The 23,293-nt window shown below is 35.7% G+C and overlaps 1 protein-coding gene and 1 long non-coding RNA gene across 3 annotated transcripts; one reads left to right on the plus strand and one right to left on the minus strand.

Annotated features, from left to right (window-relative positions):
• Positions 1–3,844: 3,844 nt before the first annotated feature.
• On the minus strand, positions 3,845–21,065 carry p120ctn (adherens junction protein p120). 2 transcript variants are annotated; one of them, XM_043211563.2, is made up of 4 exons: positions 20,943–21,065; positions 17,457–18,287; positions 5,198–5,754; positions 3,845–5,043 (listed from the first exon to the last, which is right to left on the minus strand). In XM_043211563.2, the coding sequence occupies exons 2-4, from the start codon at positions 18,278–18,280 to the stop codon at positions 4,109–4,111; spliced, it is 2,316 nt and encodes a 771-aa protein (XP_043067498.1). In that variant the 5' UTR covers positions 18,281–18,287; positions 20,943–21,065; the 3' UTR covers positions 3,845–4,108. The 2 variants fall into 2 exon arrangements, with proteins under 2 accessions (XP_043067498.1, XP_017102123.2); XM_017246634.3 differs by having other exon boundaries at positions 20,894–21,040.
• LOC138925709 (uncharacterized) lies at positions 20,490–21,636 on the plus strand. The gene is made up of 3 exons (XR_011441909.1): positions 20,490–20,759; positions 21,399–21,502; positions 21,558–21,636. It is a non-coding gene; the product is annotated as an uncharacterized lncRNA (long non-coding RNA).
• The last annotated feature ends 1,657 nt before the right edge of the window (positions 21,637–23,293 follow it).

The raw sequence follows: 23,293 nt of genomic DNA on the forward strand, positions 1-23,293 counted from the left end.
CCCAGTCCAAAACGACGATGTTACTCACATTGAGAAAAGGCTCAATGCTAAGAAGAGTTTCATGATCACTCCAAGAAACCTTCGGCTCCAAGTTAGAGGCAAAGTATTTTGCAAAAAGTTACCATAACAAAAGTTACTGCTAAATTACCATAACATATGGATGCAGGTATGTCTGATTTTGACTTTTTGCGGTTACAAACCGCGAAAAAGTTTTAGGATTGGATCGAAGGCTAGCTTCGACATCGGATATATATTGATTGTAGAGGCACTTATTAAGGAAATCAAATTCCCGCTTAAATTGCCAGTACAGCTCTCCTGCTCGAGTCTCACCTGTCATTATAAATCGTTTGTAGTGCTTATCCCTTCTTATCTATTCTTTAAGTTTTTTAAACCTTTTGTATACCAAGGAAGCCTAAAGGACCCTCACAGTGGTATCAATAATATTAAAAAGGGCAACCAAAAACTTAGTATAACAATCATCGATTGAGGCATCCGAAAAAAGGGAAACCCAATCAGGCTGAAATAGATGCATTAATAAGTGACAAGTTAGTATCATTCAGATGATAATGTGGAATGGGTGAAGCAGAAGGCAAAAAACTATAAAACTTAATATGAATAACTAAAGGTTTGTATTGCATATCACAAGGACTTAATGGTACATTGCATAATTCTACTTTACTATTAACCAAATTATTTAAAAATATAAGATCAAGAATTTTGGATAAATTGATTGAGCCATCCGAAAAAAGGGAAACCCAATCAAAGGCTGAAATAGATTCATGTGACAAGTTAGTATCATTCAGATGATAATATGGAATGGGTGAAGCAGAAGGCAAAAAACTATAAAACTCAATATGAATAACTAAAGGTTTGTGGAGCATATCACAAGGACTTAATAGTACATTGCATAATTCTACTTTACTATTAACCAAATTATTTAAAAATATAAGATCAAGAATTTTGGATAAATCATTAAAAATATTATTTCCTTGGGAGAGGCCCAGACTAAAAATATCATCTAAAACTACAATTTCATTACTCTGGTGAACGTTGCTAGGTAGTATGCAGGGAGATTCCGGGTTCCAAGACCAGACAATGGAGCTTAGGTTAAAATCGCCAGCTACCATGAAAGCGGTAGGGTCCAACGTTTTAGCACAGACACTAGTGATGTTTTCCATATGCGCATGATATATACTAAATGCGCTATTCGGAGGGATGTATGATGCAATGATGACGAACGCCCATGGACGCCCTGGATTGAAACCGCAAGCTGATCCAGTAGAGGATCGGCCACAGGTAGGCGCAGTGGTGTAGCCTGAAGAGATCGACGGATAGCGATGATCACACCACCACTTCGCCCACACTGGGTACTGAATGCATGTCGGTCCTTTCAAAATACATGGTAAAAATTAGGCTCGAAGAACTCAGAGGAGCTGAATTTGTCATTGAGCCACGTTTCCACAAGGATGATTACATCAAAATCGCAGGCAGAAGAATTGAGGAATACCATCCGGGTCTTGGTTCTCATTCCCGATATATTTTGGAATAGAACTTTTAGGCTTTTATTGGGATCCGAGGCCGACGAGTAGCTACGGTTCAAACTGGGAATTGGACGGCAAGGCGGCAAGATGAGCGATGCGCTGCCAACGCCTCTATTACCATCGTCTTGTTGTTGCTGGGCATCCACAAGTGAAGATATGAAATAAACAACTCGCCTTGAAAAAAGTTGTTGTTGTTGAAGAATATCGATCAGCAAACGAAGCCAATTATTGGAGGAATTGAAGACAGCGTCAACCGTTACCATGAACGCCCACGCCGATTGTTGTTCGCCGAGCAATCGGGGTGACGAACTGCAGCTTGAGAAGAATAAGGGGGCTTACTGGGGGTTTTTTGAAGATTGCGAATGCGGTAAAAGTAGAATCGCCGGGATGTCAATAACCTTAGCCGGCTCTCTATGAGTAAACCGGCTGACTTTTACCGACATAGGCCAAAAATCGTCATTTTCCTAATTTCAAATTGACGAACTTGAGGGCGTTGATGTCAGCATCCTTTTTGATCAGCCTAGCACAGACTAAATCATTGGGCTCCACGTTCAGCTTATCTGCGACAAACTTGCACAGTGCATTCGGTTGGGTAGACGTCGCGAATTTACAAACATGAAGGTATTTCAAGGTGGGAAGCCCTTGAAGTTGAGCGCAACTGGGTGCTTGTCCCACAATGCGCCTATTAGGGTTGACCCGCTTCTTTCTCGGGACAGCCCCCTTAGATGCCGTTGGGGCCTGGCCCAGTGTAGCCTTTTTGCTCCCAGTGCTGGTGGGCATAGCAGGGGAAGCAACAACATGCACCCCAGCCGAAGAGGCGCGTCCAGCGGGCACAGCCGCTCCATTTACCAGGGCAAGGTCAACTTTGGCATTAAGGCTTTCGAAGCGGGACTCCAGATCTAGAACTTTATGATTTAGCTCATCTATTTTGGAATGCGAATCAATTCCAATGACGCAGCTATCACATTGCCACATTAAGTTCGGAATGTTAATAAGTAGTTTTAAAGCCTCCGAGGGCAAATCAAAACAAGCGGTGTGATAGGCAATCCGGCAGATCGACGCGCACCGAACGGCCTCACACCCACGAAGTTGGGTAGCAGTAAATTCTGCACTGCACTCGGTGCAAACGAGAGGCGACATGAGCGCAAAAGTTAACGTCCGAACTCAAAGAAAGCTAGATGCAGACTGACTAAAGGCATTACTAAATGTTATCGCCACAATAACAAGTATGCGTATTAAAAAAAATATATTCATATTATTCGGCAGTAAATAATAACATTTTTTTTGGGGCACACCACGACGTTCAATAAAAAAAAAACTTTACAAAAATTTCAACTTATAAAAAAAAAATTTTAAGAGTAATTTTTTGGGGCTATCCGGGGATGAATTTACAACGGAAAAATACAGTCTTATTTGGGAAAGAGGCAGAAATTTTCTGAAGAAAATAGGCGGGAACTTCGCGTAGAAGAGCAGCAGGAAAATTATGGCGAAAAAAATCTGAATGAATCTGTTTCAAAAATTTACATTAGAAATTTATCGATTCTTGTATGGGAGCTGTCGCCTCTTTCACGGCCTCTCCATTACTGTTCTTACGAATGAATTCTACACAAATGCAATTCTTACAAATGAATGTATTTGTGTGGGCACTACAGGTTTATTCCATTGATATTTATACCCTTGCAGAGCGTATTATAATTAACCCTATAAATAGGGTATATAACCCTATAAAGTATATAGCATGTCCGTCTGTCTGTTTCTACGCGAACTAGTCTATCAGTTTTAAAGCTATCGACTTAAAACTTTGCACACATCCTTCTTTCCTTTGCACGCAGTATATAAGTCGGAACGACCGGGATCGGTCGACTATATCCTATAGCTGACATATAACTAATTGATCGGAAATGGTATAAGTTCGGTGTTTTTGAAGATAGAAAGCTGAAACTTAGTACAGATTATATTTCTTTTCTATTCTATTTGGTCAGTTGATCCAACCTACCAAATTTCAAAAGGATCGGCTGACTCTATCTTATAGCTGCCATATAACTGAACGATCGAAAATAGTTTTTGGTAGAAATACCAACTTTGGTATTTTTGAATATAGAAGCTTGGGACTTTTTTTTTAGATATTTTATTGTAATTGGTTTAATTATGATATTCTCATAAGGATCGGACAACAATGTCCGAAATTTGCGATATATGTATATCCAGTTTTATCTACAAGGGTATATCAACTTCAGCTCCGCCCGTTTCGATTGTTGTTTTTCTTTCGTTGTGCTTTCTTGTTTTATTTCGATTTATCAAAATTCACGTATCATGAAATTTTTTGGAAAATGTATTCGTAATTTGTAAAATTTGACAGCCAACGTAGACAACAATAACATACATATCCTATTTTTTATTAAGTAGTTTGGTAAGAATACTAAATATTTATTATATTTTTAAGACTATATATTGAGTAATGCTGGAAAAAAACTATTCTAAATACGTCAAAATTATAAGGTTTATAAATTTAATATTAAAATACTTTTTTTTAAGAATACTTCTATAATATTTAACAAGTTCTCATTTTATAACTGCTTTCTAACCATTTCTGATAGTAAAGCAGTCTCATTATTGGACATTACAGAACCGCCACTATCTTTACTCCTATATGTTGTGCTCTGTGCTCGTTGGATAGTTCTGTCTTCATAACGCGTTCGACCTTGTGAAGCCATTGGCCTATTTAATGTATTGTTTGCATTATTTGGCGAATTCGGCGGAGTACTATGTGTGGTAAAGCTTTTACAAATAAAATCACTTTCTTTCCATCCATTTTTTTTGTAAACGTCTCGTAACTCGTTGTGTTGCCACATCGTGTATAAAACTTGACTACCGAATTTTATTACACAGGACGTATATTTTTCTTTTCTCCTAGTAATATTCATGAGTCGGTCAATTCCACCCGCATCTAAAAGGGATCGAGAAAACTCTGGATTTCTTTTAATGACCTCATTAATAGTAGCCAATACAGCTGTTATTGTGTCATCTGATGTGTTTTGGTCATGTTGAACATTTCCCGATGGTAGTTTCTGAACTAAATCACGCATTGCATATTTCCCAATTAGTTCTTTGTTCCGTTGATCAATAGCTAAATTTCGCAATGCAGTGGCAACCGCACAAACTACGCGATCCACTTCCATGCGCAGAAGCTCTACAAGTATTGGCAGACCTTTTTCTTTACGAACAGTGGCGCGTATGTCAATACTGGGTTGCCAATAGCATGCTGATAAATTTTGAAGGGCACCCGCTGCAGCCTCCAGTGTTTCTGGATTAGAACAACTTTGCAATAACGACAAATAAAATTGAACCACTTCAGGTTGCCATAGTTGCTCGTATCCTTTTTTTTGGTTTAAAGTCACTGAAGTTCTTGAGTATTCTGTAGATATGCTAGAATCCTGTACTGAATCATTATGTGTAGATTCTTTTTTTTTTTTACTTGTTCCAAAACATCCCAAATTTTCACCTGTGAATATAAAGTAGGAAATAATTTAGGAACGGATGTATATAAGCATATATCCTTAATATAATATAAACATATTCCGTATAATAATAATAATACAATAATATTACAAAAAATACGAATAAAAAATAATGATGCACCATTAGAATGAAGTCACCTTTTGATGAGGATGGTAATACTCTTTCTGGCGTTATAAATGGATGTTTGTCGTAGTTAGGATCTTCAACTTCTTGACATCTGTAAGACAAATTTCGTAGTATGCACACGCAGTTTTCTACGGTTTTATTTCCAATATTATTTTTTTCAATAGCTGTTCGTACAACGTAAAGAAGACATTCCACCAAATGCTCGCAATTTCGCAAACATCCTCTTGCATGCTCCCCAGCAGAACTAACATTTCGCAAAACTCCAGATGCGTTCCGAAAAACTGTCGAAAAACATGTATCTCCGCAACAAACAGGATCCCAACCGGAATGTGGTTTTACCACGCTGCAGACAACAGCAGAAAGAGCTTCATCAATAATTGACCGTTTCAAGTCCTCACAAGAAGACATATTCCATAAAACTCCGGTTACCAACTCTTTAACTTCGGTTTCTTGGGACCGGCATAAAAGGTGAACCAAGGCTTCTATTCCTCCTGCATTTTTTATTCCACGCTTATTTTCATCATTTTGCCTACCGTAAGACAAGTTTCGAAGAGCACCACAAGCATTTCTAAAAAAAAAAAATTTTTGATTTATATGTATATAAGTTAAAATTTAAACTATAACCTTTACAATTTTTTTACTTAAAAGTTTACTCAGTAAACTATAAGTACACAAAATATTGCAAATTTTTCAGGTTTCACTGCAGAAACTCAAAATTATGAAACGCACTGAAGTAGACATTTCCAACCCTGTAAGCCAAAATAATAAGTACATACCCACAGCGCTTCATTTACATCTCGTTTATTTTTCATAAAAGGTTTCAAGGTTTCTTACATAAAGTAGATTATAAAACAAGAATGGACGAATACAGCCGAGTTTTCCGACTCACTCTATTTTCCACCCACAATTAAACTAACCTTTAAATCAGGGGTGGCCGACTCACATTTGATTGTGAGTCAGTCAACAGAAAAAAAAGAGGGCAGGGCATCCACTGAGCGAAAAAAACTTTGTTTGTTATTTCGTTCATTAAAAAGTTCGAATGGTAAATAGTTCCTTTTATATTAAATAAAGTAAATAAAGGAAAAGAAATAAATAACTTTCAAGAGAGGAAAAATGAGATGGGGTCTAAAAAAATTGACACTGTAAGTGTACCGGAGCAGCGCAGCGGCTAAATTTCCGTCCCTATACATGTGCGTTTGATTAATAACTAAGGTCTGGACCGACTAAAAAGCCTCCATGGTTGAAAAAAATAACAAGAAAGAACGGCTAGACTGTATAATACCCGGATTCTCAGCAAAAAAATTTTTTTGCATACTTAGCACTTGGGCAAATCAGCAAAAAAAACTATGGTCTTGGGTACAACGGGTGCTTCGATTAACCCGCACACGGTGCATGGGGCTAAGAAAACTTATTCTTAGTTATTAGGCACGGGGCTAAGAAAACTTATTATCTTAGTTATTCTTATCTTAGGCCAAGCAAAAAATGACTTTTTGCAGTTATTGTCGCTAGGCGTAAAGTTTGTTTGTTTTTAAATTTTTTGTAACCTACAAATTTAAAACAGACATTGTTAAACGCCGCTGAGAAGGTCGATATTAGTGTGAATATAAAAAAATTATATTTTAAGATACGTATATACTTTAGAATTAAGAACTTAAACAAGAGTATGGCTGTCCAAAAACAAAAACAAAGAATTATGTCAAACTCAAAACTAATTAAAATAAAATTATAAACACTACAACTCTTGTCATAACTAAGAAAAACTTTTAGCCCTATGCCCCGTGTGCGGGTTAATCGAAGTACTGCATAGCCGTTTCACTCACACTATTCAACGCTTAAGCCTAGTACTCTGTCGATGAAAATCCTGAAATGACAGCGTCCGAACTCCATATAAAAAAAACGGTGTAAATTAAAGGAAGAAGAAGAAATTTTTGCCTTCTAGATTTAGCCGTAATCTGAACGAAAATTATGGCTATCAAATTAAATGGCGTTGCCGGATGAAAAAAAGTAAATAGCTGACTTCGGGATGTAAAAATAATTAATTTGATTTATTTTAACAGCCAAAACATGGAGCGAAAATTAAGAAAAATTAGATTATTAATTATTAGATTATCAATCTAATTAGTGCGGTCAGGGCGATGCCCATAATATGGAATTTGACCCACAGGGGGCATTTTAATGCCATAAAATGGCATTGAAATGATTTTTGATTGATTTTGATTTTTACCCAGTTTTTTTTTCTTAATCAGCTCCTTAGCGGCAAAATACATAAACAAAACACCAACATCCAATCGGAATTCATTTTCGCTTAATTTTTTTTTGTTTACAAACAACAGCTGTTCTGTATTACCCTTTTCCTTAATTTTTTTGGTCACACTCGGTAGCCAAATAAAGAGCGATTTCGCTAGCACGCGTGGGACAGCGGATTTTCGTCGTCAGAGTACTAGGCTTTACTATGTTAAAATTACGTTAAAATTATAAAATTACTTTAATTAATTAATAATTAAAATAATTCTACGAATAGACTACCTTGTATAATTGTATCATGGACCCGACAGGACAAAAAAATGGAGAGGTTGATGAGGGTTTTTTTTTTCTGATAACAAGCACTAGTGGGACCTATTTTTACAAGCTCTGGGTTATACTCAGTTAGGATTTTCAAAAAATTAGACAATTTTTTTATGTTATTTTAATTTATACATATATATATTTGCATGTTTTCTCAAAATTTGATCCGATAAATATTTTCGGAGTAAAATGCCTCAAAGGGTACCGGATAACTTTGAACGCGATTTTCTCAAAACTGCGTATCTTAAGGGGCGAAATACAATTAAAAGGCCGAAAATGAGGCCTATCTTTGGGAGTGGATTGCAAGTAGGGAATTGAATGAATCTTAGCGATTCTTTTTGCATGTTATTCGGAAATTATTGGGCAATGAAAATCAGTCAGTCGAAAAATATTGTAATTAAGCCCATTTATGATCAATAATGTGGAGTCGTGTTTTGGGGGATAAACTTTGCGCCGTGCAGTCTCCAGGCCCAAGATCACGTCTAAAACAAAAAACAGCAACTGGGCATTAAACTTAGAGGTACAGCGCACAACATAATTTATTTCATATGTAAAAAAATGGCAAAAATTTAAAATTGAAAAAAATGTTTAAAAAAAACACACTTTTTTTTTAACTTCATTTCAAACATAAAGCAAAAAACCGCATTCGATTGAAATGAAATCTCTAACCTGTACATTGCACGGAGACTTTGAAAACACGACTTTTCAGTAGAAGCGTTTTAAGTTTACTGCTCACTAAAGTTTACCACTGACACGCACTCACTAAATTGCGTATTACTTTAAAAAAAAAAAGTACCGGACGGCTTTATGGTTTTAAAGGCATATTCCCAGACATATTTAGAGTACATTAGGACAAAAAAAAATTTTTCAAAAAAAAGATCAGTCTAAAATTTTTACACAATCTTCTAGGATATATTCCCCTGGAATGAGGGAAGGAATTTATTTTCAACTAGAATAGCAAGCAGTGCTGTCATTTCTGTTTTTTTTTCCGTCAGATTTGGATATTTTTGAAAAATGATTGCGGGAAATATATGAAAACAGCGGGCAGCGGGAATTCTGTCTTTTTGGCCAAATTTAGGCCGTTTTTTTTTAGTTTACTTTAACTAAATTTTTAGAAATTTCGAAATTGAATTTAACGGCTAATATGGGAAAAATGTATTTCCATCGACAAAATATCGTTATTTACTTGTATCTAATAACTTCCCTCAAAAGTTCGCAACTATATTGGAGCGTCTTCCATCACTTACATTGTGAGATTCTGAAAAACAAGACGATGCCAAAGGTAGCCTACAAACAAAACATCCGAGATGTCTGGTTGCAGAGCACAGAGTTTAATAAGATGCTGCTACAAGAAAGCACAGCAGTGCTATGAAGGGATTTGGGCAAAAAAATAAAATAATTTTGCTAAAACGCCAACAAAAACCATTCAGCCGGAGGTAGCGTTTTGCCTATTGCCGATAATATTGACGATGTCTTAAATATCCTGTAATTTCTATCCTATTAATTTTTGTAATTTAAGGTATATTATATATTTTAAGTTATCTAAGTAAGGGTTTATTAATTAAAAACATACAACACATTGCTTTATAAAAATCAGCTTTTTTCTTAACTGTTTTTCTCTGGTTTTCCGCTTTATTTATCTTTTTTTTTTTCGTTGATCCAGCTTTTTTGGCTTAGAATAAACTGCCACAACTGATAGCAAGCTACCTTCGGGGGGAGCCGAAGTTGATATAGCCTTGCAGTTTAAACCGCGTTTTACAGCACTTCCGATCAATCATTTAAATGGCAGCTACAGGGTTTAGTCGGCCGATCCCGTTTCAAGTTGATAGCTTTAAAAGTGAGAGACTAGATCACGTAGAAACAGCCAGACGGACATGCTAATATCAACACAGCAGGTGATTCTGATCTAGAATACATATACTTTATAAGGTCGGGATATGGCTCCTTCACTGCGTTGAAACCTTTTGACGGAAATTATAATACCCTCTGCAAGGGTATAAAAATAAGTCAGTTTTAAAATCAATCAACTTATGAAATTAATAAAGAAAAAATTCAAAGCCCATGGTTCTGCATCGATACAATTTAAAAAGTTTCAATGGAAAAATGCAATGGTTCGAACTTTAAAAAGTAGCTCGAATCGAACTAGCTGAAAGCCAAACTTTGGGCGCAGTTTGTCACATAAGGTTTCTTGGCTGCTAACGCACACATTTAAATCTTATACATATGTACATATACATACATATGTGCTTATAGGCTAGAGGTCTGCATGAATAGCTAAAAAACGACATTCAAATGCACAACCTCGAAAATGAATTGAGTGAGATAGAATTCTGAGACAAAAATTAATGAATGAGTGAGTGCGTCTGTGTAGGTCTCACTCGCACAACATTCGGGGGATGAAAACCGAATTGAATGAGTTAGAGTTACAGTTCGCATTCGAATTGTTTCGAATGCATTCTAGAATGTACGATACAACTATGCATATTTGCCTGTATTTTTAGACGCTGATAATAAATAATAATAAAATAAAAAAATAATAAATAAAAAAATTCAAATAATAAAATATATAAAATAATAATAAAATATATAATAATTATAAGATGATAAAATAATTCAAAAGTGAATTAAGTCATTGTTTTTTTTTCCAGAAATATTCATTACTATGCTGTATATTTTATTTTACGTATTTTACTTATATTAATGTAAAAATATTTTCAATATTTATTAATAAATAATTTTCCAGCACAATTTTGCCGCTAAAAAAATTTGAAAAATAATTTAATTGGGAAAAACTAAACAATAAACACTAAGAACACCAAAGTAAAAAGACACTATCATAATTCACCTTTCGGTCCATTCCCTCATTATTAAAAAAGTATTTAAGAAGCGTTTTGCGCAACAGAAGAAAATAAATGAATGCATAGAGTGTCTTAAAAACCATTCGAGACATTCGCCTGCGTTCCTCATTCCAAAAGCACTCTTTTTACTTCCCACCCCAACTCACTCTGTTTCAAAGCAAGAGAATGCCCATGAGTTCCAATGCTCTCTCACTCCCTCTCATTCAATTCGTTGTGTCTCTTGCACTCATTCATTCTATTCCATTCGGATGTATTCTATGGCTGAGGCAATAAGAATGTATTCCTGCAGACCTCTATTATAGACCACCACTTTTCTAGAGACTCCGCTCTTTCAATGACTATATTTACGATTTGCGCAAATAGGAACATACAGTGGCTCACAGCTTATTTCAACCAGACCCAGTGAAAAACTTTCAATGCCTGTAAAACATAAACCAAAGGATTTTTTCAAAAAATTTAAACGCACAACGTTAGTTTTATGTTAAAACTAAATATTTTTTAACTTCATGTATTTTTATTAATTTTTTTGGTATTTATTTTTTAAATTAATAACAAAAAACAACGAAAAACAAGAAAGGAAAGCTAACTTCGGGCGGAGCCGAAGTTTATATACCCTTGCATTTAAAACCGGATATATATCGCAAACATCGGGAATAGGGAATATATATATAGGAATATATAATCCAATTTATTACAATACAAAATCTAAAAAAAGTCCCAAACTTCTATCTTCAAAAATACGAAAGTTGATATTTCCACCAAATACCATTTCCGATCGTTCAGTTATATGGCAGCTATGGGATATAGTCGGCCGATCCTAATGAAATTTGGTAGGTTGGATCAACTGACCAAGAATTAAATCTGTACTAAGTTCCAGCGGGCAGCGGGAATTCTGTCTTTTTGGCCAAATTTAGGCCGTTTTTTTTTAGTTTACTTTAACTAAATTTTTAGAAATTTCGAAATTGAATTTAACGGCTAATATGGGAAAAATGTATTTCCATCGACAAAATATCGTTATTTACTTGTATCTAATAACTTCCCTCAAAAGTTCGCAACTATATTGGAGCGTCTTCCATCACTTACATTGTGAGATTCTGAAAAACAAGACGATGCCAAAGGTAGCCTACAAACAAAACATCCGAGATGTCTGGTTGCAGAGCACAGAGTTTAATAAGATGCTGCTACAAGAAAGCACAGCAGTGCTATGAAGGGATTTGGGCAAAAAAATAAAATAATTTTGCTAAAACGCCAACAAAAACCATTCAGCCGGAGGTAGCGTTTTGCCTATTGCCGATAATATTGACGATGTCTTAAATATCCTGTAATTTCTATCCTATTAATTTTTGTAATTTAAGGTATATTATATATTTTAAGTTATCTAAGTAAGGGTTTATTAATTAAAAACATACAACACATTGCTTTATAAAAATCAGCTTTTTTCTTAACTGTTTTTCTCTGGTTTTCCGCTTTATTTATCTTTTTTTTTTTCGTTGATCCAGCTTTTTTGGCTTAGAATAAACTGCCACAACTGATAGCAAGCTACCTTCGGGGGGAGCCGAAGTTGATATAGCCTTGCAGTTTAAACCGCGTTTTACAGCACTTCCGATCAATCATTTAAATGGCAGCTACAGGGTTTAGTCGGCCGATCCCGTTTCAAGTTGATAGCTTTAAAAGTGAGAGACTAGATCACGTAGAAACAGCCAGACGGACATGCTAATATCAACACAGCAGGTGATTCTGATCTAGAATACATATACTTTATAAGGTCGGGATATGGCTCCTTCACTGCGTTGAAACCTTTTGACGGAAATTATAATACCCTCTGCAAGGGTATAAAAATAAGTCAGTTTTAAAATCAATCAACTTATGAAATTAATAAAGAAAAAATTCAAAGCCCATGGTTCTGCATCGATACAATTTAAAAAGTTTCAATGGAAAAATGCAATGGTTCGAACTTTAAAAAGTAGCTCGAATCGAACTAGCTGAAAGCCAAACTTTGGGCGCAGTTTGTCACATAAGGTTTCTTGGCTGCTAACGCACACATTTAAATCTTATACATATGTACATATACATACATATGTGCTTATAGGCTAGAGGTCTGCATGAATAGCTAAAAAACGACATTCAAATGCACAACCTCGAAAATGAATTGAGTGAGATAGAATTCTGAGACAAAAATTAATGAATGAGTGAGTGCGTCTGTGTAGGTCTCACTCGCACAACATTCGGGGGATGAAAACCGAATTGAATGAGTTAGAGTTACAGTTCGCATTCGAATTGTTTCGAATGCATTCTAGAATGTACGATACAACTATGCATATTTGCCTGTATTTTTAGACGCTGATAATAAATAATAATAAAATAAAAAAATAATAAATAAAAAAATTCAAATAATAAAATATATAAAATAATAATAAAATATATAATAATTATAAGATGATAAAATAATTCAAAAGTGAATTAAGTCATTGTTTTTTTTTCCAGAAATATTCATTACTATGCTGTATATTTTATTTTACGTATTTTACTTATATTAATGTAAAAATATTTTCAATATTTATTAATAAATAATTTTCCAGCACAATTTTGCCGCTAAAAAAATTTGAAAAATAATTTAATTGGGAAAAACTAAACAATAAACACTAAGAACACCAAAGTAAAAAGACACTATCATAATTCACCTTTCGGTCCATTCCCTCATTATTAAAAAAGTATTTAAGAAGCGTTTTGCGCAACAGAAGAAAATAAATGAATGCATAGAGTGTCTTAAAAACCATTCGAGACATTCGCCTGCGTTCCTCATTCCAAAAGCACTCTTTTTACTTCCCACCCCAACTCACTCTGTTTCAAAGCAAGAGAATGCCCATGAGTTCCAATGCTCTCTCACTCCCTCTCATTCAATTCGTTGTGTCTCTTGCACTCATTCATTCTATTCCATTCGGATGTATTCTATGGCTGAGGCAATAAGAATGTATTCCTGCAGACCTCTATTATAGACCACCACTTTTCTAGAGACTCCGCTCTTTCAATGACTATATTTACGATTTGCGCAAATAGGAACATACAGTGGCTCACAGCTTATTTCAACCAGACCCAGTGAAAAACTTTCAATGCCTGTAAAACATAAACCAAAGGATTTTTTCAAAAAATTTAAACGCACAACGTTAGTTTTATGTTAAAACTAAATATTTTTTAACTTCATGTATTTTTATTAATTTTTTTGGTATTTATTTTTTAAATTAATAACAAAAAACAACGAAAAACAAGAAAGGAAAGCTAACTTCGGGCGGAGCCGAAGTTTATATACCCTTGCATTTAAAACCGGATATATATCGCAAACATCGGGAATAGGGAATATATATATAGGAATATATAATCCAATTTATTACAATACAAAATCTAAAAAAAGTCCCAAACTTCTATCTTCAAAAATACGAAAGTTGATATTTCCACCAAATACCATTTCCGATCGTTCAGTTATATGGCAGCTATGGGATATAGTCGGCCGATCCTAATGAAATTTGGTAGGTTGGATCAACTGACCAAGAATTAAATCTGTACTAAGTTCCAGCTTTCTATCTTCAAAAACACGAAAGTTGGGTCATTTCCGATCGTTCAGTTATATGGCAGCTATAGGATATAGTCGGCCGATCCTTATGAAATTTGGCATGTCGTATTATTTTGCCAAAAATAGCTCTCGTGTCAAATTTGAACTCTCTAACTCTAAAAACACCAAAGTTATACCATTTCCGATCAATCAGTTATATGGCAGCTATAGGATATAGTCGGCCGATCCGGGCCGTTCCGACTTATATACTGCGTGCAAAGGAAAGAAGGGTGTGTGCAAAGTTTCAAGACGATAACTTTAAAACTGAGAGACTAGTTCGCGTAGAAACAGACAGACGGACAGACAGACGGACAGACGGACATGCTCATATCAACTCAGGAGGTGATCCTGATCAAGAATATATATACTTTATAGGGTCGGAGATGTCTCCTTCACTGCGTTGCACACTTTTGACCAAAATTATAATACCCTCTGCAAGGGTATAACAAGGCCACAGCTTATTTTAACCAATAAGTTGGCAGTTTTGCTATACACCGTTACTTTGAAAAGTTGGGGTTCTAATTTTTTCTGTGTTTTGGTTAGTCTATTCGGAGTTGGTTTCAGCTTATTCTTGGAAAATTTGGCAAGAAATTGGTGCGTTAAAATTCGGTGAGAACAATGGGACCACGTACAACAATTGAACAGCGAGAACTAGTGATAAAACACTTCAAAAGTGGAAACTCGCGTAGGAAAATTGCTGAAATGGTTGGTCTAAGTGATTCCACTGTCCAGAGTATTATACACCGCTTTGTCCGTGAGAATAGAGTGCACGATAAGGGAAGAACGGCGCCCAACAAAATTTTTAACCCAACAGACGAGCGCCATATCGTACGGAAAATTCGGAAAAATCCCAAGTTATCGGCACCAAAAATTGCAAGTGAGCTGGAGACCGAGTTAAACAAGTCCTGCCACCCAGAAACAATTCGTCGTGTGCTCCGAGAGCATGACTTTAATGGCAGAATACAGTGGTGTCATTTCCGCTTTTTTCCCGTCAGATCTGGGTTTTTTTGAAGCGTGATTGCGGGAAAAATATGAAAACAGCGGGCAGCGGGAATTCTGGCTTTTTGAGCAAATTTACGCAGCTTTTTTTTTTTGTTAACTTTTTGATGCATTCTCTGTTGAAAATATTTTAAAAATCAAAAAGAAACAAATCTCTCCAATCCTTGAGTATTTTGGTACTCCTAATATAGATAAAATTTAACGACTGTACAACGACATAACCATGGTAGAGTGGGAAAATGTCGATGATACTGTTAAGTTCTGGGCTGAAGTTCTTAAATATCGGGATTCTGGCGGAAACTGCCGTTTTCAGGAATTGGCTTCAGTTGCTCTGCAAATGCAGTCCTGCCTTGGTCGAATGCCGACGTCGAGCGGGTGTTCAGCCAAGTACATTTAATAAAAACGAAAATTCGAAATAACATGAGCGTTGAAACGTTAAACGCTATACTGAGTATAAGGTCCATATTTTAATTTGTCTCTTAAAATTATAAATTAATTTACTTAAAATTTAAGGTACGGGCTGCGTCGTCACAATATGTGCTGTTTTAACTATAATATACCACCCAGCTGCCTATCTACAATTGAAGACAAGAAATTTTATCCAACTGATGATGATGATAATATTGACGACATCTTAAATATAATATAGATCTTAATTTTTGTACATTATTGTTTTTTTTTGGTTTCTTTGTAATGATATCCGTTAGAGAATTACCCATATATTTTATGTTAAGTGGAACTGAGGTTCCACTCAGTCAGTTTTTTTCTTAACTTTTTTTCTTTGGTATTCCGCTTTTTTTAGCTTTTTTTTTCGTTGATCCAGCTTTTTTTGCTCAGAAAAAAGTGGCACCACTGGCAGAATAGCACGCAAGAAGCCATTCATTAGTGCCAAAAATATTAAGAGCCGGCTGAACTTTGCAAAAGAGCACTTGGGAAAGGATTCTGTATTCTGGAATACAGTTATATTTGCGGACGAGTCAAAGTTTAATATATTTGGCTCAGATAGTGCATCCTACGTGTGGCGAAAGCCGAATACTGAGCTGCAGACGAAAAACTTAAAGGCGACAGTTGAGCATGGCGGAGGAAGCGTAATGGTATGGGCCTGTATGTCGGCAGCAGGTGTTGGAAATCTCTAGTTTATTGAGACAACAATGGAGAAAAACCAATATCTGGAGATTTAAAAAAAAAATTTGCTCGAAAGCGCCCAGAGACTTGGTATTCGGGAAGATTTTCGTTTCTACCAGGACAACGATGCGAAACATAAGTCGGGCACAAACTTGGCTCTACTGGAACTGCCCGCACGTTATGCAGCCGCCAGCACAGTCGCCGGACATGAACGTGATTGAAAATTTGTGGGCAATTTTGGACACAAACATTCGAAAACGTAAAATTTCGAATAAATCGGACCTGAAAGAGGCGTTGATAGAGGAGTGTGCAAAAATAGCCCCAGAAACAACCCAAAAGTTGGTGGATTCAATGCCAAAAAGGCTTAAAATGGTTGTGGATAACAAAGGTGGCCATACCAAATACTAAAAAAAGTATTGGTTATCTTTAGGCATTAAAAATAGATAGAAGTCGGTACCTCGTTGAAATAAGCTGTGGCCTATTTTTTCGGTGTTTTTTGTTATTAATTAAAAAAAAATACAAAAAAAAAAAAATATATATATATGAAGTTAATAAATATTTAGTTTAAACATAGATCTAACATTGTGCGTTTAAATTTTTTGGAAAAATCCTTTGGTTCATGTTTTACAGGCGTTTAAAGTTTTTCACTGGGTCTGGTTGAAATAAGCTGTGAGCCACTGTATGTACTTTGATTCATTTACGCATTTAGATTGGAGTTTTCATGGTCAAGTGAACGGTTAAAGTATTGTATAATGAAGATGCACCCGTTAGCTGCCCATTCCAACAATGGCCGCGGAAAATAACTATTCCATCCTGAAAACCAATTAAAATTATTTTTAAACCAAGTTTAATTTTTAAATCTAGTGGCATTAAACGATTTCTCCTATACCACCTTATTTCTATACATACATACATATGTACATACTGAAACATTAGCTTCGATTTGGCACATACATAGATCAAGAAAGATTAAGGTGTGAGGTATGTTTCATGCCATTGTGATACATAGATATGGAACTGGTGGAATTTTTTTTATTTTATTTTCGTTTTTTATTTTTGGGTTATGGCCAAGTCAAATATATGTATATATATATATAAATATATACATGTACTTACTTATGTATTTCTGGGGAATCGTATGATAACAACCGAATTAGGGGAGGAATTCCCCCTAAGGATCTCGTACGTTGCTTGTTGGGGTCATCCATATAACATAAATGTTGTAAATAAGCTGCAGCATTTGCCTTTATGGTATTATTGGGGTTGCTTAAGAAACTAATTACTTCTGAAAGGTTCGGATCGCGCCACCTCATAGCAGAACAAAGGTCGTTTTCCGAGCCTCCAATATACTCATCCTTTTCTCCTAGTCTGGGAGGCACAGTACTTATGGAGCCCATATCGAACTGAGGTATCTTAAAATCTTTCGAATTGTCAAATGCTCGACATTGAGAGTCTAGAACTGATTCTGCGCCATTAAGATTATTATCGAAAGGCCTAGCAGTAAACGGTTTTAAGTTCGTAGTGATACTGGGTATTCCTTGAAAGTTAGATTCAGAAGTATAACAGTATGGTACAATTGATTCATCAGTGTAGTTGGGTTCAATACCACAAGTTATTCCAGCCACTCCATAATCAGACGCATCATCGAATTGGGTTGTTTGTACATATCTTACGGCTGGAGAAAGTGAATTTTCAATTCCAGGAATTGGAATGTCTGAAGAAATTGTCTCAATTTTATTCTGTGAACCAATTACTGAGCAGTGTTGATTTATTTTGGAAATGGCTCCAATTGCTGGAGATTTTGTGATGTAGATTGGAGTGTTCGTAAATCCTGCAGCTGAAAATTGCTCAAAGTTTTGAAAGGAGGCATACTGAGCTTGTATATTGCCAGACTCCGGGACCGAAGAAGGATCCATGGTAATTTTTTTTGGAGGATTCATCAATTATCTATAAGAATATAAACAAAGTAACATGAAACAATATAAAAATTTAAGCTATTTGAAGCTAACGACGATCAAAATTAAAAAAAAATTTACTGCTGCAAATAAAATAAGTAAATATGAAATTAAAGGCTGGAAAAACAAGTAAATCACCCAATTAAAAGACTAAAAAAAATAATGTATATTTTATTTTCAAATTCATTATTTTTGGGAAATTTATTTTCTTATTTTGATTTTAAATCGAACTTTTTAATACAATATAAGATACAGTGGCTCGCAGCTTATTTCGTGCAGTTACCTAAAAAAAGTTCTGGTCAAGATAACAGAAAAATTTAAATGCAGTATTTTAATGGGGAATATTAACATGTTTATTAAATAAAAACGATTTTCTTAATCATAAAAACAAAATAATTATTAAAAAAAAACAAAATATACAGGCTTTTTCCATGCCTCAGCTTATTTCGTGCAGTAGATTCTACTTAACTTATTAATTCTATCTAAACCGCTAATATTTGGTATTTCCTCCTTTCTGGTTCAGGACAGCTTTGAGACGACTACCCATGGAGGAAACTAACTTTTTAGTGGTTTCCACTGGAATTTTTTGCCATTCTTCCATAAGAGCAGTTTTCAGCTCGTTTTTGTTGGAAAACTTCCTCTTCCTTATGGCGCTGTCCAATATTTCCCATAAATTTTCTATCACATTCAAATCTGGAGACTGTGCTGTCGTTATAACGACATGAGGGCTGTTCCAGATAAGCCAAGACTTTACAATTCCCGCAGAATGCTTCGGATCGTTGTCTTGGTAAAATCTAAAACGATCTCGTATACCCAGTTTTTTAGCAGTTTGAAGTAGATTATCCTGTAAAATTTTCAGGTACATATTGGCATCCATGATTCCATCAATAAAAATGAGGTTGCCCACGCCAGAGGCTGCCATACAGGCCCAAACCATGACGTGACCACCGCCATGTTTCACCGTAGGTTTTAAGTTCCTTTTTTCCAACTCTGTATTTGGTCGCCGCCACACAAATTTTCGTCCATCCGAACCAAAAATGTTAAATTTTGGACGGATGTTCGGATGGACGACAATTTGTGTGGCGGCGACCAAATACAGAGTTGGAAAAAAGGAACCTAAAAGCTACGGTGAAGCATGGAGGAGGTAATGTAATGGTTTGGGCCTGTATGGCAGCCTCAGGAGTCGGAAACCTGGTTTTCATCGACGGCATTATGGACGCCAAAATGTATTTGGCTCTGCTGAAGGAAAACCAGCTTCAAAGTGCTGATAAGTTGGGCATAAGGGACCGATTTAGATACTATCAGGACAATGATCCGAAGCATTCAGCCAGCATTGTGAAGACTTGGCTCGTCTGGAATTGTCCCCACGTGGTTCACCAGCCCAATCCCCCAATCACCACCAGCCCAATCCCCAGACTTAAACGTGATAGAAAATTTGTGGGAAATATTGGACCAGGCTATCCGGAAAAGGAAGATTTCCAATAAAAATTAGTTAAAAACGGCGCTCTTGGAAGAATGGGGGAAAATTCCCGTGGAAACCACCAAAAAATTGGTTTCTTCAATGAGAAACCGACTGACGGCTGTCCAGAACCAGAAGGGAGGACACACTAAATATTAAGTTATAAAATAAGAGTTTTATGTTAAGTATAATAAAGTGCACGAAATAAGCTGCGGCCTTGAAAATGCCTGTGATTTTGTTTTTGTTACGTTATTCTTTTCTTTTTTATGTTTATGAAGTTTTTTTTTAGTTATTAAATATGTTAATATCCCAAATTAAAATATTGCGTTTAAATTTTTTAAATATCCCTATTCGTTCAGCGGCAATAACGACTTAAACATTTTTTATTCCCCTACACGAAATAAGCTGCGACCCACTGTATGTTAAGAATGTTAACCATATTTACATACATATGTATGAATGTACATTTTGTATTTGATTTGCAAAATAAACATCCATAAATATGTAAAAATGTATACACGTCATTTTCTAAGTGAAATAATTTACTGAATTTTATGCAACAATTTTTATAATTAAATTCTGTTAAATAAAACGTATAGGCACATATATTTTTAATATTGTACTTGAAAAGCCCACATTAGCTTTGGATAAAACGTTTTTTTACAATATATTTATGTGTGTACATACATACATATGTATATAAATATTAATATGTATTAGAAACACATACTTATGTACATACATAAATGTTAATAACCTTGCGTGAAATTAATATTTTCCTGTACAAGAAAACACCAAATTCAATATGAAAATTTGATGTACATATCTATGTATGTATGTTTGTACGTATCTAATGTGTGTATATAAATACATACAACTATTAATTTAAGTATATGTACACACATATATTTAGGAATACAAACCACACCCCCTGTGTGTATTCAGAAAACAAGCTAATAATGCCCATAAAAATAAGCTTCTTCTTTAACATTTGGAAAATTCATGGTAAATACATAGTTCAACAACTAAAAAGATTTTTAATTTTAGATGGCTTCAAGAATACGAGTACACTTTTGACGATTGAAGTTTATCTTAGGGTTTTCTTTAGTATTTTTTAAATAACATTTTAGATATATTACCTCACAAAAATAGTAAATGTGTTAAGCAAAATTACAGGTTGAATATTACCTGCAACTTTGAGATTTGCAATTCAATATATTTTTTGCCAATAAATTCACTTCTGTCTAGCAATAATAATAAATGTCACAATCGCACCAGATGAACAAAAAGTTTTCGATAGTTTGGCAATGGTTATCGAATTGATTAATTACAGATGGATACAATTTTGCAACGTTATGATATAGTTACCCTTCTAATACTAATTTTTCACTATTATTGAACATATTTCACGTGGGTTCTGTTATTTATTCTCATATGGAATTTTTAAATAGGTATAAAATACTGTAAATTATAGGAAGAATTTCTATAATATGTTCAGAATATAAATATATATTTCTATTCTTAAACTCCTACCCTATTTTAGAATAAGTACTTTTAAACAAATTTTTTTTTTATATTTTATAATTAAATTTTTTTAAATATAAATATTAATTATATTTTTTCGCACGGCTGCCGCACGTTCAGCACACCTTCCGCCCATTCGACCGAGGGACCGAGAGATATGATTCAAGGGATTGAACCGAAAAGTGGAGAGGAATACGAGGGGAAGATTCTTGATCAGATAAGACGTTAAGTATAGCAGTTTTTAAGTTCACATAATACGAACATAATACCCTAAAGCAGGTGTGCCCATTGCTCTCGTTCCTCATTTGTTGATGGGTTGCTCTTTCATATAATGTAATAATGATGTAATAAACGTAGGTCATTTTTTTATTTGCAAAATATTTAAAATTAATTTTTTATTATAATACAATTTTTTTCGAACCCTTTGTGAATGTTACCATATTTTTTTGGTAAACCGACATGAATTGAAAAAAAATTTTCGCACAAATATGTTGGTGATTTATTGCATTGGTATGGGAGTTTGCTTTGCTAATTAATATTATGGAAGGAAGTTCCCCCACACATTGAACGACCATTAAAACAATTAAATCTCAGCACAAAAACAATTGTTGTTAAATTTTTGTTGGGTAATAATAATCGAATTAATTCAGTAGAGAACTTTTATAAAAATAGTACAATTTGGATCAATTTGATTTGTAGTATAGATAAGCCATTAAAATAGTTTGTAATCAAAAAACGAAAAAAATTTTAATTCAATGACGCAATAACAATGTTTCCGTTTTGAGAGCAGGACAAAACGATCCAGGTCGGTGGAATAGCCATAACCTCACAGCGGGCCATAAAATACCTGGCGTGATAATTGACGCCCGGCTCTCCTTCCGCGAGCACCTGGACTAGTCCAGGGTAAGGCTGCAGCCACTACCTGGGGCCTCCCTAGGATCCTTCTGAACTCTAGAGGCCTGAGACAGAACAGGAGAATACTCCTCGTGAGCGTTAGGTTAGGTTGAGGCGGCGATACGGGGCCAGTCACTGATACCCCCATCCCCTTGAGCCGCTGGGGCTCCTTGTCAGTGGCGGATTTAAGAAAACAGGCCCAGTGGGCAAAATTTTTTCAGGGCCCCCCTGTCACCCCATACCCCCGTCGTTTAATATCGACGCCGTACTATGGGAAAAAATTACCCCCCTATTGCCGGAAATAACCGTAAATTACAAGGTAAGGAATGATCGCAATCGGTTTATTTGGGTCTACGTCGTTACCTGAGGCTTTCCCCTTTCGATCAACTCCAAATTTGGCCGAAAATACCAAAAATTGCCGAAAATACGCTGGGGGGCCCCTCTTCTAGGATTGCACCCAAAAGTTATTTGATTTTATATTCAATTTAGGATAGTTATTAAGCATTGCAATTATTCTGATAACAGGGGCCCCTGAATGAAAATTGAACTTGTGCTGTCCACAAGAGACTCACCAAAACATTTTTTCAACAAAAAAAAAAAAAAAAAAAAATCGAAGGTGTAACTTTTACCAAGAGGGGCCCTGAAAGCCTTTCGTCGGGGGGCCCAGTGGGCAAGCGCGCCTTTGCCCACCTGTTAAATCCGCCACTGCTCCTTGTAATGCCGCACAGGCAAGAGGTCCTACAAGGGGACCTCCCCACTCCTATCTACTAATGTGTCCTAGATTATGCTATCTTTCCTGCGGCAGCTCGAGGTCCCATCCAGATTTACGATTGAAGGCTACGAGGCTGCGTGGAGGTCTGTTAGGTCCGTGAGTGCTGCTCCACCCAAGAATTTGAGCCGGCTGCGCCCGAGCGCAGGGCAATTACACAGGAGGTGTGCGACTGCCTCTTCCTCTTCTACATCCCCACAGCTCCTGCAGTAATCATGTGGCACCGCAAATCTAGCCGCGTGTGCTCCTATTAACTAATGTCCCGTGATGGCCTACTGTTCTGCTATCTCGTTAAAAGATCTGCGACAGTCATTCACTGTTCTGGAGTTCGATGAAAATCCATCAAGATACA

This window comes from Drosophila bipectinata, chromosome 2L, assembly GCF_030179905.1.
Source record: "Drosophila bipectinata strain 14024-0381.07 chromosome 2L, DbipHiC1v2, whole genome shotgun sequence".
Taxonomy (NCBI): domain Eukaryota; kingdom Metazoa; phylum Arthropoda; class Insecta; order Diptera; family Drosophilidae; genus Drosophila; species Drosophila bipectinata.